This window comes from Pungitius pungitius, chromosome 12 (genome assembly GCF_949316345.1).
Source record: "Pungitius pungitius chromosome 12, fPunPun2.1, whole genome shotgun sequence".
Lineage (NCBI taxonomy): Eukaryota > Metazoa > Chordata > Actinopteri > Perciformes > Gasterosteidae > Pungitius > Pungitius pungitius.
In genome coordinates, this window is record NC_084911.1 from 10,189,363 (window position 1) to 10,205,335 (window position 15,973).

At 43.3% G+C, this 15,973-nt stretch overlaps 4 protein-coding genes across 6 annotated transcripts; 3 read left to right on the plus strand and 1 right to left on the minus strand.

Annotated features, from left to right (window-relative positions):
• Positions 1-1,347: 1,347 nt before the first annotated feature.
• Positions 1,348-4,188, plus strand: LOC119220709 (zona pellucida sperm-binding protein 3-like). Of its 2 annotated transcripts, XM_037476904.2 has the most exons (10): positions 1,349-1,813; positions 1,881-1,996; positions 2,066-2,169; positions 2,238-2,412; positions 2,682-2,799; positions 2,879-2,961; positions 3,031-3,179; positions 3,273-3,428; positions 3,542-3,640; positions 3,968-4,188. In XM_037476904.2, the coding sequence occupies exons 1-10, from the start codon at positions 1,442-1,444 to the stop codon at positions 4,150-4,152; spliced, it is 1,557 nt and encodes a 518-aa protein (XP_037332801.2). In that variant the 5' UTR covers positions 1,349-1,441; the 3' UTR covers positions 4,153-4,188. The 2 variants fall into 2 exon arrangements, with proteins under 2 accessions (XP_062422027.1, XP_037332801.2); XM_062566043.1 differs by lacking the exon at positions 3,542-3,640 and having other exon boundaries at positions 1,348-1,813.
• A 1,095-nt stretch (positions 4,189-5,283) lies between these two features.
• Positions 5,284-7,293, plus strand: LOC119220510 (zona pellucida sperm-binding protein 3-like). Of its 2 annotated transcripts, none has more exons than XM_062566045.1 (8): positions 5,284-5,778; positions 5,872-5,987; positions 6,043-6,164; positions 6,229-6,406; positions 6,483-6,600; positions 6,687-6,772; positions 6,995-7,098; positions 7,173-7,293. In XM_062566045.1, exons 1-8 carry the CDS (start codon positions 5,377-5,379, stop codon positions 7,226-7,228), a joined length of 1,182 nt encoding a protein of 393 aa, XP_062422029.1. In that variant the 5' UTR covers positions 5,284-5,376; the 3' UTR covers positions 7,229-7,293. The 2 variants fall into 2 exon arrangements, with proteins under 2 accessions (XP_062422029.1, XP_037332505.2); XM_037476608.2 differs by having other exon boundaries at positions 5,285-5,778; positions 6,064-6,164.
• A 937-nt stretch (positions 7,294-8,230) lies between these two features.
• Positions 8,231-13,528, plus strand: c12h17orf75 (chromosome 12 C17orf75 homolog). Its single transcript, XM_037477030.2, has 10 exons — positions 8,231-8,596; positions 9,893-9,967; positions 10,418-10,543; positions 10,699-10,827; positions 10,985-11,045; positions 11,130-11,249; positions 11,593-11,657; positions 11,788-11,927; positions 12,016-12,119; positions 12,409-13,528. Exons 1-10 carry the CDS (start codon positions 8,454-8,456, stop codon positions 12,622-12,624), a joined length of 1,179 nt encoding a protein of 392 aa, XP_037332927.2. The 5' UTR covers positions 8,231-8,453; the 3' UTR covers positions 12,625-13,528.
• A 288-nt stretch (positions 13,529-13,816) lies between these two features.
• Positions 13,817-15,794, minus strand: LOC119220790 (uncharacterized). Its single transcript, XM_037477032.2, has 10 exons — positions 15,726-15,794; positions 15,557-15,634; positions 15,401-15,433; positions 15,067-15,153; positions 14,889-14,986; positions 14,592-14,788; positions 14,440-14,502; positions 14,277-14,363; positions 14,127-14,192; positions 13,817-13,973 (listed from the first exon to the last, which is right to left on the minus strand). Exons 1-10 carry the CDS (start codon positions 15,786-15,788, stop codon positions 13,933-13,935), a joined length of 813 nt encoding a protein of 270 aa, XP_037332929.1. The 5' UTR covers positions 15,789-15,794; the 3' UTR covers positions 13,817-13,932.
• Between the last annotated feature and the right edge of the window lie 179 nt (positions 15,795-15,973).

Consider the following 15,973-nt stretch of genomic DNA (forward strand, 5'->3'; position numbering starts at 1 on the left):
ACTCAAAACAAAGGTCTGATGAAGTGTGGGGGGGGATTATTTTGAGGAAATTTGGCTGCTATCTTTCCTAATTACCCACAAAGAGGTAAACAAAGAGGACGGTACATGTCAATTAAGCCACTATCAAATCTAATCTGTTCTTTAAATTTGTAGTAAAATATTGGAAATGACCTAATTTTATGAGGAAAGAGCCGTAGAGTGTCGGTCCTTCAGGGTTCAAGGCAAGGCCATTTAATTTATATAGCCCTTTTTATTTGTTTGTCATTTGCATAACTATAATAACTCACTCTGGTTTTCCATAATCCGAGCTAATGGAAGCATGTAGGACAGAAGGGGCCCCGGTATTGAACCTTGGGGAACACTTGTCAAATATGTCCAATGTCTGTGTTCAGAGGTAGTTTTTGAAAAAATGCCTTTTCAATTATTCTACTTACCAAACGCAGGTCAAATATTGGCCTATAGTTGATTCATTGTTGCGGTGATGAAAATATCCTTCTTTAAGAGTGGTATAATATCAGTTTTTAAGGCTTGTGGGAAGACACCCGAGAGGAGGAAAGTGTTTGCATTTTGTACGAAATCAGTGTTCATGCAGTTTGTGTTGTATTTAGGGTTAAGGGATTGCCCCTTTAAATGGGCCATAGTTTCCAAAATGTGATGGAGAACTACAGAGGTCTTCAGGTAACTGAAAATGGCAAAATGCATCCACTGGGGTCATTGATTGGTTCGTCCGTTCTCGGCCTACTCCAGAAACATGGCAGTGCAACATGGAAGATTTGGAGAGAACTCGCAGTGTGCTAACATCAAAGATTCATTCAAGGTTAACAAAAACACCATCATTAGTTTCAGATAATTAGAAACCTGGTATACTACTATGGAAGTAAATCTGTGTCATCGGGTTTTGAAAGAAAAAGGTGATTGAATTTCCAGCCCTGAATATTTATGCATTGAAATTATGTATCTGAATGTTTTTCAACGTTAAAATACTGCAAAAAATTCTAACACAAATAATTCAACCACCATTTGGAGTTGAACACAGGACCTCATTGCAGTGAGGCAACAGTGCTAACCACCACACCACCCCTGATGTTGTTTCCTATTTTTATTCTTATTGTTTAAAAATCATTTCTGGCTTTTTTTTTTTAACTGTACTGGACTGTAACACTTTTTTGAAATTCCAAAGAAGCAAGCAATAATACAAACTTTTGTCTTATTTCTGGTGGAATCCTGCGACACTTCATTATTAGACTTTGTTCTTGATTCTCAGCAGGTGTGAAACCAATTACATGCTGATTAGTCTCAGGTGTGCGTTGCTGGTCTGATTAGACTGCTTGTGTGAATATAAAGCAAAACCTGCTTCACTGCTGAGACCTGTGTGCTGCCTAGTGTGTCTGACAGGAAGACAGTTTGTATTCTGTGCTAGTTCACTGGGTTTTTTGGAGACATGAAGACCTCGTGTTTTTGGCTCAACCTCCTGGTTGGACTTTGCTTCAGGTCGTCTTTTGCTTTTCCTCCCAAACATCACACACAACAGGCTTCATTGAAAGGACCTCTGGTCACAGGGAGCATCCAACATGCTCCCCAACAAAAGGCTCCAGCCGAGGAACGAGAGCAGGTGAACACTGTCTCAGTGACCTGCCATCCAGACTCGTTGGAGATCATCATCAAAGCTGACCTGTTTGGAGTTGGATTTTATGTTCGTGGTGATGAATTACGCCTTGGAGTGGAGTACGATGATAACTGTGTCGCTAGAACGTCTTCAGAAGAAGAATTCAGAATCCATGTTTCACTCGTGGACTGCGGCACTAGACGATGGGTAATTATGCATGCCTTTTTATTTTACAAGCTTTTTTTTTTTTTTTAAACCCCCTTTCTATCCACAGATGACTGAAGACACTCTGGCCTACACAAACCTGCTGATCTACTCTCCTGTGGCCTCTCCAGATGGGGTGGTTCGCATGGACGAGGCTGTAATTCCAATCGAGTGTCATTATGAAAGGTCTGTCTTTCTAAAGCTCTCTAGACACTGGCTCACTGAAGCGAAAATAATGCTTGTTCTGTTGCTTAGGAAGTACAGCGTGTCCAGCTCTTCACTCTCTCCCACCTGGAGCCCCTTCACGTCGACCCAAACTGCTGATGAAACTTTGCAGTTTGACTTTAGAATTATGACAAGTAGGTTTGGTTCATTCCTCATGTTTGACGTATTTAGAATGGGTCTTTTATTTGTAGTTGTCTTGCAGATGACTGGCTCCATGAAAGAAGCTCTAATGTGTTTTACATCGGTGAGCCCATCGCCATCGAAGCCTCAGTCAGGGTTGGACATCACATGGCGCTCCGAGTGTTTGTCAGCAGCTGTGTGGCGACGCTTGACCCAGAAATGAACTCTGATCCCAGATACGTCTTTATTGAAAACGGGTAAGTAGCGAGTCTAGAAAACATGTGTGTAGATATTGAAAATTGTTCATTTGTTTTCTGGCTCCAGAGAAAGCTGTGCAAAGTCTGCTTAAATAGAGTCCTGTTTGTCCTTTGGGTTTGAAGACCATAAATTTCTAGGTTGGCTTTGTCTAGTTTTAAAGGAAGCATTTAGTATGTTTGGTCATGGTTCCACACATCTTAATTTTTTTATTTTTATCGATTGGTTGTTCGCTACCAGCTCCTCTCATTCTGTTCTCCTCCCTTCATAGGTGCTTGGTTGACTCTGAGCTTCCAGATTCTAGGTCTCGCTTCTTTTACAGGGTAGAGGATGACAAGCTCCACTTGACTATTGATGCCTTCAAGTTTTATAATGAGGACCAGGGACAGGTGAGGCTCTACTTGGTGTTTAGTCATTCTTACACCGCTAGGTGTTTTTTCTCATACTTGCACTATTCTCCCCTTGTAGATCTACATCACATGTCACCTGACTGCCAATGCAAAGAATGCTGCAGAGGCGCCAAATAAAGCATGCTCTTTCATAGAAGACAGGCAAGTGAGATCCAGTCTAAATGACTCGTAGCACAAATTGAGTGTAACTGAGGGTCTGAATGTTCTCAGATGGAGGTCAGCTGATGGTAATGACTATTTTTGTGGCGATTGTCAAAGCCCCAATAAGCCCAGCAACCCTGGTAAGTTCGGTCCTCGCGGATTTGGAAAGCCAGAAGAACCTGAGCAGTTCTGGAGCAAAGGAAAGAAGACCAATGCAGGTTGGGTGTCGCACACGTTTTGATGATGCCTTTAATATTCTAAATGTTTTTTGCCTTAACACATGGTTTTTGACTTGTAATCCCTGTTTTCAGTGTGGGGACAGGATGCAAGAGTGGGTCCCCTGATGATCTTACCTGCCAAGCAACAAAGTGAGCCAATACCTGCAGAGATGCTTCCTGTTCTCAGTAGAGTCACACAACCTTCACGATCTGGAAGCCATTGGAGAAGTGTCATGAAAGACAAAGTTGGTGAGTTGGAATCCAAATGGGATGATCCATCATTGGTGACTTGTTTTCAATTGAAGTCACATGGCAATCCAGCATTGCAATGAAAGCTGAGTGACTCACTACTTCTGTTCTAGATGAAAAGGGTCTTGGTTCACAATCCACATCAGAAGAGGTGACTGTTCAGACTTTTGATGAAGCGCACACCGATGTCAAAAGTACATCTGGTCTAGAAGGTAAATTTGCAAGGACAAATTAATTTAAATGGCAGTTATTAAAACTGACAGTGGAGAAAGGAATGACAGTCTGAGTTGGAATCGAGATAAGAAGATTTTTGGGTCTTGTGTTTAACCACATTTTTCATGGCATTGAGTTCCAAATGAACACTACTCCTGTCCTAGATAAAAAAGGGTCTTGGTTCACGATCCACATCAGACCAGGGGACGGTTCAGACTTTTGATGAAGCGCACACCGATGTCAAAAGTGGAACTGATCTAGAATGTAATGATGCAAAGGCCACTTTTTTCTCAAATGGCTTTTTTTTTTAAACTGACTTCTTACAGATGACTATGCTGGAAAAAACTCTTCCCCCGAGGACGCCGTGAAGTCAAAGGCAGCAGCGCTGGATGGAAACGGCACCACAGGCCTCAATGACGTCATCTCCACTGCTCAGTTTACAGAGGCTGTGACGCTCATGTCAAATGCAACGGGACATTTCCTTTCAGATGCAAATGACGCTGAAATATAATGTATTAAACGGTTTTAATTGTTTTCTTGTAACTACCTGCAACAAATAAACCTTGTTAAAACTATGACTGTCTTGGTAGGAATTAACAAAGGTTAAAGGTATACAACCAGTTTAATATACTAAAATTGTATTTTAAGAAAATGTCAATTTGTCTCACTGTTAGTGGCATAAATTAGATCTTTATACACTTTTGTATAATTAGCTGTCTGGTTCCTACATTGACAATACCATAGTCTGACTTCTGCACTCTTACAAAGACATTTAAGTGCAGTCTACTCCAACTGTATGGAAGCAGTCTCGGCAATAGTGAAAAGCTGTGGTCAAAGTCCTTATCTGTAGTTTACTTAAACATTTTACTCTTGGGTGACTTTTCTATTTTAACTTGTGAAAGAATAGGAAGATTACATCCCTCTAGAGTAATTTTGGAAGCCTTGTAATTTAAAGCCAGATAACATTGAGCTTAATTTAGTCTTTTAAATTGATCTTGACAAATTTAGTTTGTTTATATTCATGTTATCACATTTTTGCGCATCTGATCATTAACACAAATATAAAGTCGAAGTACATTAGTATGATCCTTTGGCTCATAGTGACTGTAGCAGCTAGGCCGGACTTAAAGCCACTGAGGGGCTGCATAGACAGGTTTAAAGTTGTTGACCCGCTGGCTACTGCATGACTATAGCTTGTGTCTTGTGAATGAACAGCTTACGCCTTTGCTTCTTGGTTTAGAGCATATTTTATTTCCCACCATGTGGAGTCCATTCAACTGTCTCTTACAAACGTGACAGCCCGGAGTGGTCAAAAAACTGCTCTGTCTAGCAACACCTGGTCCCTGGCTGAAGGTTCCCACCTATCAAGAAATGTACACCATGATGACACCTACTGGCCCAATTTGGTACCTTCCACCCATTAACATTTAGAACTGGCTCCTACAGTGACATCGTAGTGAACCATTCTGTAAGAAGTGCTGGAAGTCAATTAACAGCTATCGGCTCTGCTGCATCACTGGCTCATTGTGGACCAATCACAGGCCTGTATCTCAGTGTGACATCAGCTAATGAGTAATTGGCTCCAGGTGTTGTCTCTGTGTGATTTGATTAGTCTGAGATGAAAAGTATTTGGGGCTGAGCCTTTGACCCTTCTGCATCCTTAGATAAAACACCACTACTTCTCGCTAACCGTTGCTCACGGATTAAGTCAAGCAGGAGGTTGTGCAGTGTTGTAATGAGGACCAGCACAATGGGGATTGTGGTACACTCAGCATTTCTGGCCCTGCTGATAGCTTTTGCCTTTGGTGTTGCGGATGCAATTAGAACTTTGAAAGATGGACCTTTGATAGACGCTGAAGGAAGGGAATATAAATCTGCCAATTTCCCAACTGACGCAGGAGACAACAGGTCTCCCCGACTCAACGTTGGACCCACTGTCAGTGTGCGATGCACAGATGCGTCCATGATCATCGTGGTGAAGGCTGACATTTACAAAAATGGACTCCTGGTGTCTGCAGAAGAGCTTTCTTTAGGAGAGTCGAAGCATTCACAGAGATCTCCATGCCGAGCTGTTGCTGCTGGTGACTCCGAATATATCATTGAAGCAGAACTGCAAGATTGTGGCTCCAAATTAACTGTAAGTCGTTGGTGATTGCTGGACAAGTCTTTAGTAAAAGTCTGCGTCTTTTCCAGTAACTTCTGTGATTTCTTTCCTTCTATTTGTCTCTAGGTATCTGATGACTCTGTGATTTACTCAAACGAGCTGATAATCGCAGCAGCTGCCGGTTCCCATGGCATCACCAGAAGGACGCGTGTTGTTGTTCCCGTGTCTTGTCACTATAAGAGGTGAGGTTTGCATCAATGTTCTGCACAGAGAAGCTGTTGTGTGACTCGATGTCAGACGTTGGCTTTTCTTTCTCAGGACACACCTTGCGAGCAGCACTGATCATCAGCAGCAGCAGCTGGCTCCCTCCCTTCTTGAAAACCTTTCAGCTGCTGCTTTCTCTCTAAAGCTGATGACTGGTAAGGGAGTACAACTAGTTTGTTTTTGCCTGGTGTGCATGCAGTGACTTGTGTTTACATGTAGGCGACTGGACGCGCGAGATGCTCCCCAGGGCTTTGTACATCGGGGACCTCCTGCACCTTGAGGCGTCTTACGCTGGTCCTGACTCGGGCGAGAGACGGCTCTTCATCGATAGCTGCGTCGCCACTTTGTCACCTGACGTCACGTCGGATCCCAGATACTACATCATAGAAAACCATGGGTTTGTGGCTCCGTAGTCCTCATGGTATGAAACTTAAAAGATTGAGGATTAAGGCGTGTGTTTTTTTTTTTGTTAGGTGCCTCGCTGATGCAACAGAGACTGAATCAAATGCACGCTTCCTACCCAGAAGGAGCGCTTCTTCGCTCCAACTGCAGCTCAATACTTTCCTTTTTCATGATGATTCAAGAAACTCAGTGAGCCACCTTTATAAATCGGATTCAAACCTGTTTAGAAATGCTCCGAGGTGGTATAGTGACATGTTTTTTTTTGTTTTTAAAAGATCTTTATCACTTGCCAGTTGAAAGTAACTTCTGAAATGCAGATGAGCAGCTCCATCAACAAGGCCTGCAACTATGTACATCCAAGGTGATTCTCCTTTTTTATATTTCAGTTCAATAATTTACTATACGAAGCCTTGTGAATAATTTTACACTCTTGATGGTTAATGATATTTAAACACCTTTTGATATTCTTCAGTCTCATGGTGTCTCCATAATCCCCTTAATCATAGTCTACTGCAGTAGACTATGATTAACAGTAACCTTGTAAAGGTTTTCTGAATAAGTATGAATATATATTTTCCCGCAGATGGGTAAATGTGGATAGCAGTGACGTGTGTCAATGTTGTGCCAGTATCTGTTCCCAAACTTCTCCGGCCTATTCCACAAATCTGAGCGAGCAGATCCCTGAAGGTATGCTGTAGATTTTCTCGACCTGTGGTATTTCTTTCCCACAAAATGTCCTTATCACTGTTTTTAACTTTCAGATTCCATGGCTTCAGGAACTGTAACACTTGGCCCTTTGATGGTTTTCCCCAGCTAGTAGACCAAAAATAAAGGATGAACAATGTTTCATTTTCTGTCTTGTCATTAAATCATACTTCTTAATTCTGTGTTTGAGAATTTATTTTGCGATGTGCTAGCAGTGTAATTTCAATGGTTGTGGTATTCCAAAAGGTCGTATGGGGCAATAATGGTACCAAAGGGTGCTTTCATGTTTAGGTTTACCTCTGCAACTTGCAGCTATTATTGGTTATTCGCTGCCTTAATGTGCCATTAGACACCCCAAGCGAGCCTAAAGTTATAACTTTTCAACATGAGCCATGAAATTCTGTGTGAACGCTGTTGCTCTGTTTAGGTCGTCTTAAAGGTTCTCATAACACAACTTTAGGTGAAGTTGCACATTACCTGGTAACCAGGTTGTTACAGGAGCAGCTGTTCAAAGAATGAGTTGCGGTCATTTCACTATTTGAGTTAAGGAATCATGATTTTTGTATTTAGTGTTAACCATTTTCTGCTACCAATGCAAACCTGAATGTACTAAAACCCTTAAGCGGGTTACTGCGCTGTTACCTAAGGTAACGGACTGCAACTATTCCTCAAAAAAAAAGAATACGGAGGAATTAGACCCTGAAACGCTGTGGCTCAACCAGTAAATATAAAATCGTAATTAGCTCTAGAAAAGCGATTCTTTAACTTGGGTGGCATGAGTCTTGCGCCAGTCTACCATCACTGGATCAGAGACCAAATTGCGTAACATGCTCCTGTTATTGTGAGGAAAGTGGGGTTGATTTATATTTAGCTTAACACACACAGGAAAGGATGTAAAAAAGGCGTCCTCTGCTGGTCCGAAACGTTCAAGATATATCGGACGCTTTATTTGTGCCGATGAGTCCCTCAATGCGATGGAACGGACCTCCACCGCACAGCTGACCTCATTTAAAGATGTGGAAAATAACATTTTTACAGACACATTTTAAAGACTAAAAGGTTAATTAAAACGTAAAGTGTAAAGCTTGGCCATGGAACAAATACATATGTTCTCCGTCGGACATAGTTGATGACGTACACAGCTGGCGCATGCGCAGACGGAACATAAACGAGAACACCTGAGATACTGCCTCTGCTGCCGCGGCTGTTTACGATATTTACAATATTAATTATCCGACTGTAACGTAACGTCAGTCGCACTCATCCGCCGACACAGCCGGGCTGAACCAGGGGGGCTGTGCTTGTATTTTTAGCCGGATACAGGCTCGCTCGGGCCCATGTTTACCTCGCAGACCTCGTCCTTCCAGGACTCCATCGACGTGGAAGAGAGAGATGACTTTGACAACGAGGAAATCTCTGGATACGGTCAGAAAATTCAGTTGAGCTGCTACTACACCATCTACCTTTATCAAGGCACAAGGTAAGGATCGAGACTGCGGTCAACTCAGCCGACACTTGGATATCCGTGGTCAACTCAGCCGACCCTTGAATTTTTGTGCACGTTTATGCTGACATTTACGGTATTGAGCAAGTAACCGGTGTTACACCCCTACTGGTTTTTACACCAACTGGTTTCCCTACGCGTGCGTGTTTGTGTTTACCCGACAGCAGCAGATGTGTCTGCGTCTGTTTCCTGATTCGTCACAAATTCACAAACATTGCTGAAAATCTACAAAACGCATCACAAATCCATTGCCGCGTTCACGATTGTATAAGTCAGCACTACATCACAACCACGTATGAAAACATTTATTTGAGAAAATATACTTAAAAAAAGATCGAAACGATCCGAATTCGAACCCCGTGGGTCAAAACATTAAGCCCGCTGCTCTTCGCAGTGAGATCGAAAACAACTGGTCACCTCCAAACAGGTGTAACGCTACTTTTTCGCGAGGCTGCAGCCTTGCGCCGACACATTTGGATAAAAATATTGTTGATATTGTTTTCTTACGGCCTTGGTGTGATGTACACCATACACTTACACATTACATTTAGGAAAAAAATATAAATTGATTGAACCGACCAGGATTCGAACCCCATGGCGCAAAACACCAAATTCCCTCTCTTAGATGCGCTCTATACTGTCTTTACGGCGCCACAGGCCAGTCCTTAAACACTTGAGAAATTCGTCTTTTTTATTTTTTTATTGCAGCTCAAATATTTCGAAATGGTGTTTTTGAACTTGCTATTATAGGGCTTTTACTTTTGGGAGAAATCTCCAAATTTGTACAGTAAAATTATTTCATATTCATCATCCTAGTAGTACACGAGTAGTCAGAGAGCTCCTGTACATAAACACTTATATCATTGTCCGGAATTTACTACTAAGAGTTTTTTTTCCGGTTACTTGCTCAATACCGTAAGTATCAGCATAAACGTGCACTAAAATTCAAGTGTCGGCTGAGTTGACCGCAGTGGATCGAGCCCACTCGTCCCGGTGTCTTTTTTTAATGATTACAAAAATAAAAGCTTTGTTGCTACTGTGAAGGAGATGTGTTGTTGGGAATTGTTATGTAATCATTTCCCCTACTGCATTTTATTTTTATAATAATATTTTAATCTCACAGGACACCAAACTACCACTTTTATTTGTGTATAATTCTTCCTCCTCCAAAGCACTGTTGAGTATTTAATCCCCTTCTCCTTGGGTAGAACCAGAGGTATACTAAAAAAGAAACAACTAACCAGGTGATGAGTAAACTGTCAATTGTCGTAGATCTGAGGCTTCTGGGGAAAATGTGGCATGGAACCAGAGACGAGCAGACTCCACAACCAGTCAGGAGGACTTTAGGTAACAAAGGAGCCGCCCCCGCCTACCTTCTCGTTGCTTTTCAGTGGTCGTTTCTCTGTGGCTTTCACTGTTGTTACTGGACATCCAATCAACGCGGAGTCAATGCTGTTTCCATTTGTGATTTCTGTTCTGATTGGTCGTGCTGAGTTACATGGCCTTCTTGGGTCCCTCCCAATTTGAGCCTGTCTCCGCTCCCAAGTGTGGAGGGATCTTCTTCGTGTTGCAGCAACATGGCCAAATTGGTTCGTGTGTTTTTTTGTTTTTTTGACACCCGGGGACGTGGAGGGAGGCACAGGTTCGGGCTATGTGACTCAGCTTTGTGTTGGTTGTGGCTAATGCTTATCAGCTTCCTCCATCCGTTCTCCATTGACTTTAATGGCTTCCGAATCCTCTATTGTCTCCACCGACCGGTCGCATCCACACTGACGTTTCTTCCCCCGCCCCCTGCAGCCTGACCCTTATTGACAGCAGCCTTCCACCGGAGGCCGAACCTGAGCTGCGAACTTACATTTCAAGGAGGCTCGGCAAAGGTGCCCTGCTGGGAGGCATGGGCAACATCGCCACCGTGGAACTCAGGTGACAACTCTTTTTGCACCAGTGATGTTGCATACTAACCAATAGGGACACACGATAATGTACTTCAACGTCATATTACAAATTGCAATTACGGTTATACAAAGTTGGTTAACACAAATGTGTCTGTTATTATTAATATAATGTACTTTCCTCAGTATCCCGGAGCAGGGAGTGGGCTGTTATTGCTGTCTCCTGGAGCAGGAACGGTCCCCTGAACAGCCCGATGCTGATGGAAACGGATATGTCGTCTGCTTCATGGGCGGCTCTGAAAAAGGACTGAACTTATATCCTTTTGCGCATTGTTGTCTGGTGCTTAGCTTCCTTGTGAAATTATCATTAGTTATTAGCATCATGCAAGGTCTTCCAGCAATAATGATATACACACATCTTGTTCTTTTCTCCATTGTTGGATTTCCTCCACATTTCCTTGACCTTAAACACATTCAGATTAGAACTTGATAAGTATGTCCAAGGCCTGCATAGCAGCCTGCAAACCCCAGAGGTATGTGACTGTCATAACAGTGTCATGACATTTTATTTTTGCCATTATAATATTTGTGTGTGTGTGTGTGTGTGTGTGTGTCAGCTGCAGAACCTTGAGACAGAGGTGCGTCCGTATCTGAGCCAGTGGTACGAGGAGTCTGTGATGCACATTTATCGGGTGGTGCAGCTGGTCCAGAGCAACATCAGCTTCTTGCTGCACGCTGTGAGTCTGATTTGTCTTACTTCTGGAGACGAAGGTATTATTTCTCTTTTATGGACTTGACCATAAATTGTATTCTTAGGTAGTACAAAATTGAGCCACAGCAAAGGTTTCCAAGCCTCAGTTCATCTGATCTCTAACTGCAGAGAGCTCATCCTGCTTAAAGAGAAAAGCGGATCACTTTATTTTTTGAAGAACATTTCTGTGGCACGCTTATTTACCATATGTTTGAACATGCAGTTATTCAATTTTATTCATGGGATTTTCCTTTCAATTCTGTGTGTGTCCCGGACGTACCCTTTTTTCTAGAACAATGCATTTAAGCCATCAAGTGTTCTGTACACAGGCGCTGAGTCAGACACACGTGGAGCTAAGCAATTCAGATCAAAGGACAAAGGCAGATGTATCCAGGTGAGTTTGGTGACATCCCCAGTAATTCATCATTAAGACTGCTACAAACATGGCAGGTCTCTTGTTTATTTCCATGTAAATGTAATTAACCATCTGTAAAGTGTTGAATGTCTGTTGTGTTCTGTTTCAGGTTCATCAAAGCAGCCAGTTTGCAGGGTCTGTCCCAACAAGACACTACAACAGCTTCTCTGTGTAAGGCTGTCACAGAAGACACGCACACCAAACTGATCATAGACTGCTCCACCAGCCCACCCACATTCTCTAACACAGGTAGAGGCACGGCATGGGCCAGATGAGGACGAGTCACGTTGTGTCTCCGTACTGTCTGAGAGTCTGATGAAGAGGTTTTCTCCCCCAGTCAGTAATCGCTTCTGTGACGACTGGATTCAGGCGTTTCTCAACGGCGCAGAGCGATGTAATCCTTTCCTGCTCAGACAGATTCTGGAGAACTTCAAACTTAAGGTCAGAAAACATCTATGACGTGGGTTGAGTGCAGCATACTTTTTTCTTTTGTGTATATTTACCACTTTAAAAATGATACTGATCACATAGAAAACCTAATTGAAACTAAATGTAAAATCCCTTCAGCCCACAAGATTGAGATACTTTGGACAGGAGCTGTCAGTTCCTCTTGACAGATACAAAGTACATTTTTTTTAGTCTGCTACTTCCATTATCCTTTGTTCAGATTGCTTCCCTTTTTTCTTTTTTTTATAAAACTTGTTTCCTCCTGTCCACTCGCACTCTACAGGCCATCCAGGACATGAACAGCCTGAAGCGCTTTGTGCGTCAGGCGGAGATGAGTCACTACGCCCTGTTTCGCTGCTGCCTCTTCCTGCAAGCCTGCGGAAACGGGGATGTGCTGCTGCAGAATGCGCGGGCAGAGCACAGCGACCTGCCCGAAGCCTGCAGCATCATCGGTGTCCTGGAGGAGTTCCTCAAGGAACTGCCCCCGGCCCGGGCCTGATTCCATCATAACGCTGTGTCTGCTGGCAACACCGCAGCAAAGCGTATCCCTTGTTCACCTCGAGACCTCGTTCCACCTCATGTTCAACATCTGCTTGCTGGGTAAAAAGATGTAGCAGCTGCCAAATTCAGAATCTGTTAAGGCAGATGCCGAATTGACATATTGAAGTTTCCTGTGCTCCACTAGTAAGACGGCACCTGATTCTGGAATATGTTCTGACACCCAGCTTCCCTCAACAAGTGGGTCTGTCTGTTTTGGGCTAGTAGTTAATTGAGATCTGTAACATCACTGCACTTATCTTAACAAAGATTAGTTGCCTAGTGGAGGTGGTATTGAAAATATATTGATGTGTACAGATCAGATCCCACCTTCCCAATTTATTTAAGTGTTTGTATATTTCTTATTACTTTGAACCAAATATTATTTCTAGTGTTTTGCTAACGGACAATGATCACAAAACATAACACTTATCCAATCTAAAGTGTAATTATCTATACTTATTTATCCAAATTCTTATTTTGTATTTTAGTTGATTGTACTACACATTGAGAATGCACAAAAATCACTTTTCTGCTTTGCTTGTTCCATGGGCCTTGTTTGTGCTTACATCTTACAATACCTGCACTACAACATGATTTTTGTTTAATGCGTAATGCTACTGTATGTACAAATGACTTATCCAGCAATATTAGATGTTAATTCTTAGAGTAGATATGGTGTCCTCTTCGAATATAATTTCCCGTTTACAAGAATCATTAATAAATATTCATCAGCTGAAGACTTTATGAACAGAACAGGCACATTGTGAAGAGTCACTCACTACATTTACTGAGCATTTGTTTGAGGGTTCTACAATGTCGATACAAAATAAATTACAATTCAGAATAAAAGATGTATAAATGTGCTTACAGTAGATGTTGGCATCTTTTTTTATTTTCCTTCCCATTTTAAAATTGTACCATTTAACCCAATGAAGGGTTTCAACTCAAACTATTCCCAGTCAAACCTGTTCAAAGTGTATAAAACAGCAACACAGTTGTTGAGCTGTAGTGTGACTGGCTTGACCACAGTGTGTGTGTGTGTATTAATATCTTCTTTGTCTTGTATCGAAGAAACAAATAAATACCACAGGTGAACCTACTTGTGATATATCTGACAAGAATACCTTTTGTTTTGGTCAACCCATAAACAGAATAAAACCCAGAGTTGCATAGAGCACGGTACTCTGTGTCTGGTCCTTAAAGGTACGTTGTGTGATGAGGGAGACGGTGGTGCCCTCCTCCATCGCTCATGTCCTCAGACTGGATCTCATATCCTCCAGTAGGCCCCGTCGTCCCGCTGCTGCTCCTCTGCCAACGCAAGGCAAACGTCTGTGAGCTTCGCGTGTGGACGATCACCGCCGCACACTACACTTGCTTTCATTACACAAGTGATTATCTGTTACATTTAAGAAAGTGTGGCTGCCTTTAGTGAAGAGACACTAACAGGAGAGCAGGGTTTACCTGAAGTGCCGTTGGGCCTGTACTTCAATAGAGTGCTCGGTACATCGTAGATGCTCTCTGTGGGCTCTGAAGAAACACTTTATTTAGTTTGTGTGTTTCGGTCTCGCCAAGAATTTGAAAAGCTTTACGCTGGGGGAGAAGACAACCCACCAGGATGTTCATCAGCCCTCCTGATGGAGAGAGGGAAGTCGTACACGCCCTCATCCATCTGCGTCAGAGCTTGGACCTCACAAACCTCTACGGAGACAGGTGGGCGTTTAAACATCACTGCGTGTCACGTCATATCAAACAGCACATTCAAAATGTTCCTTACTTTTTCTCAGTGGTAAGATGTCATAGTCTCCTTCTTGTCTGTCCTCTGCACTGAGACTGTCCCCTGCAAACAGAGCAGTGTCTTAGCAGAAACCCACCAAAACGTGACCCGTGGTGGCAGGTGAAACCAGGCAGAATCTTTTCAAAGGTCACCCCCTGGGTGCTGGTGTGGAAGTGGGCTTCGGTAGGGGCCCTCCTCGCGGCAGGGGCCCTCGGACAGACGCACGGGGACCTGCAGGGGCCGGAGGCGGGCCGGCGGGGCCGAGAGGGGCCGGGCGGGAAGCGAACCCATCACGAACCCACAGCTGCTGCTGCTAGTCTGTCTCTCTCGCTGCTCGCGCGCGTCCGGGCTGCGCGGAAGACAGATGGTTCAGGGATTCCGTGATTTTGTATTTTAGGGGTAAAAGTTGACATCCGCCACGAACAAGGAAAAGCCCGGTTCCGACTCACCGCGTGCTGCTGGAGTCTGAAAGCGAAGAGGTGGAAAGATGCATGGCCTCCCACAGCAGTCCCACCCACTGCTTTCTGAGGGCTGCGGTTCCCGCTGCCTACACGCGCACACGCACACTTTGAGTCACACTGCACAAAGCGTGATCGGTTTGCTGGTCGAACCACAGCTAGGACTCACCAACACTTTCCTCTTTCCATCCGTCATGGTGATCTCAAACACGAAGCGCTTGTTGTCAGCTTTATGGACTTCACGCACTGACTGCACCTGGGGGGGGGGTGGAGGGGTACTCTGGTCTATAAGGTAGAAGTGACTAAACCTTAAATCAAAATATCATTTGACCTTCAGTTGTTAATGTACTAGCATTACATTAAAATATAAACCAATGAAGATTGTTGGATTATAATCAAATAACAAATATACGGTAGTTCTTTTTTTCGAAGTTTTAGTAAATTGATGTAGCTTCCACAACCGCAGCGAGGTTTGTCATCAACAGTGATGCTGGAGCACTTACTTTGAAAATGTAGTAACAGCCTCTCAAGTGCGACTGTGAAGAGAGTAACGTTTATTGACAAGAAAAAGAAAACTATCAGCTTTCTGTCAGGGACGAGTTATCAAGCATGACATCGGCTGAATTCACAAGTGAGATTTTCTAAAGAACTGTACTTACAGCGTTTCCATTTCTCTCTGTGTAGAAGAACAAGGTGGTATTTTGAAGCCTGAACCAATACGTCACCCATCGCAATTTCTAGACACAAAAAGCAGACGTAAAGGCAGCCAGAAGAATCCCTTTTCCCCCAAAACACACGTGCAAAGCCGAGGAAGACTTTGTCACCTACCATGGTATCTTTCCTTTTCTCCAGGAAGCCTTCAAACAATAGCACGGCCCTCTCCACAGACATGATGCCCCTCAGCAGCCCCTGTGATGTGAACAGCGACTTCCTCCTGCCGCAGCGGTTAACTGTCACAGAGCTGCCGGCTTCTCACTTCTCCAATCCACTTCGCCCAAACAAACAAAAAAATCCCATTTGTCCACAGTTGATCTTGCAGTTATGTCACACATCTGCTTTTTGAATGGACCACAACG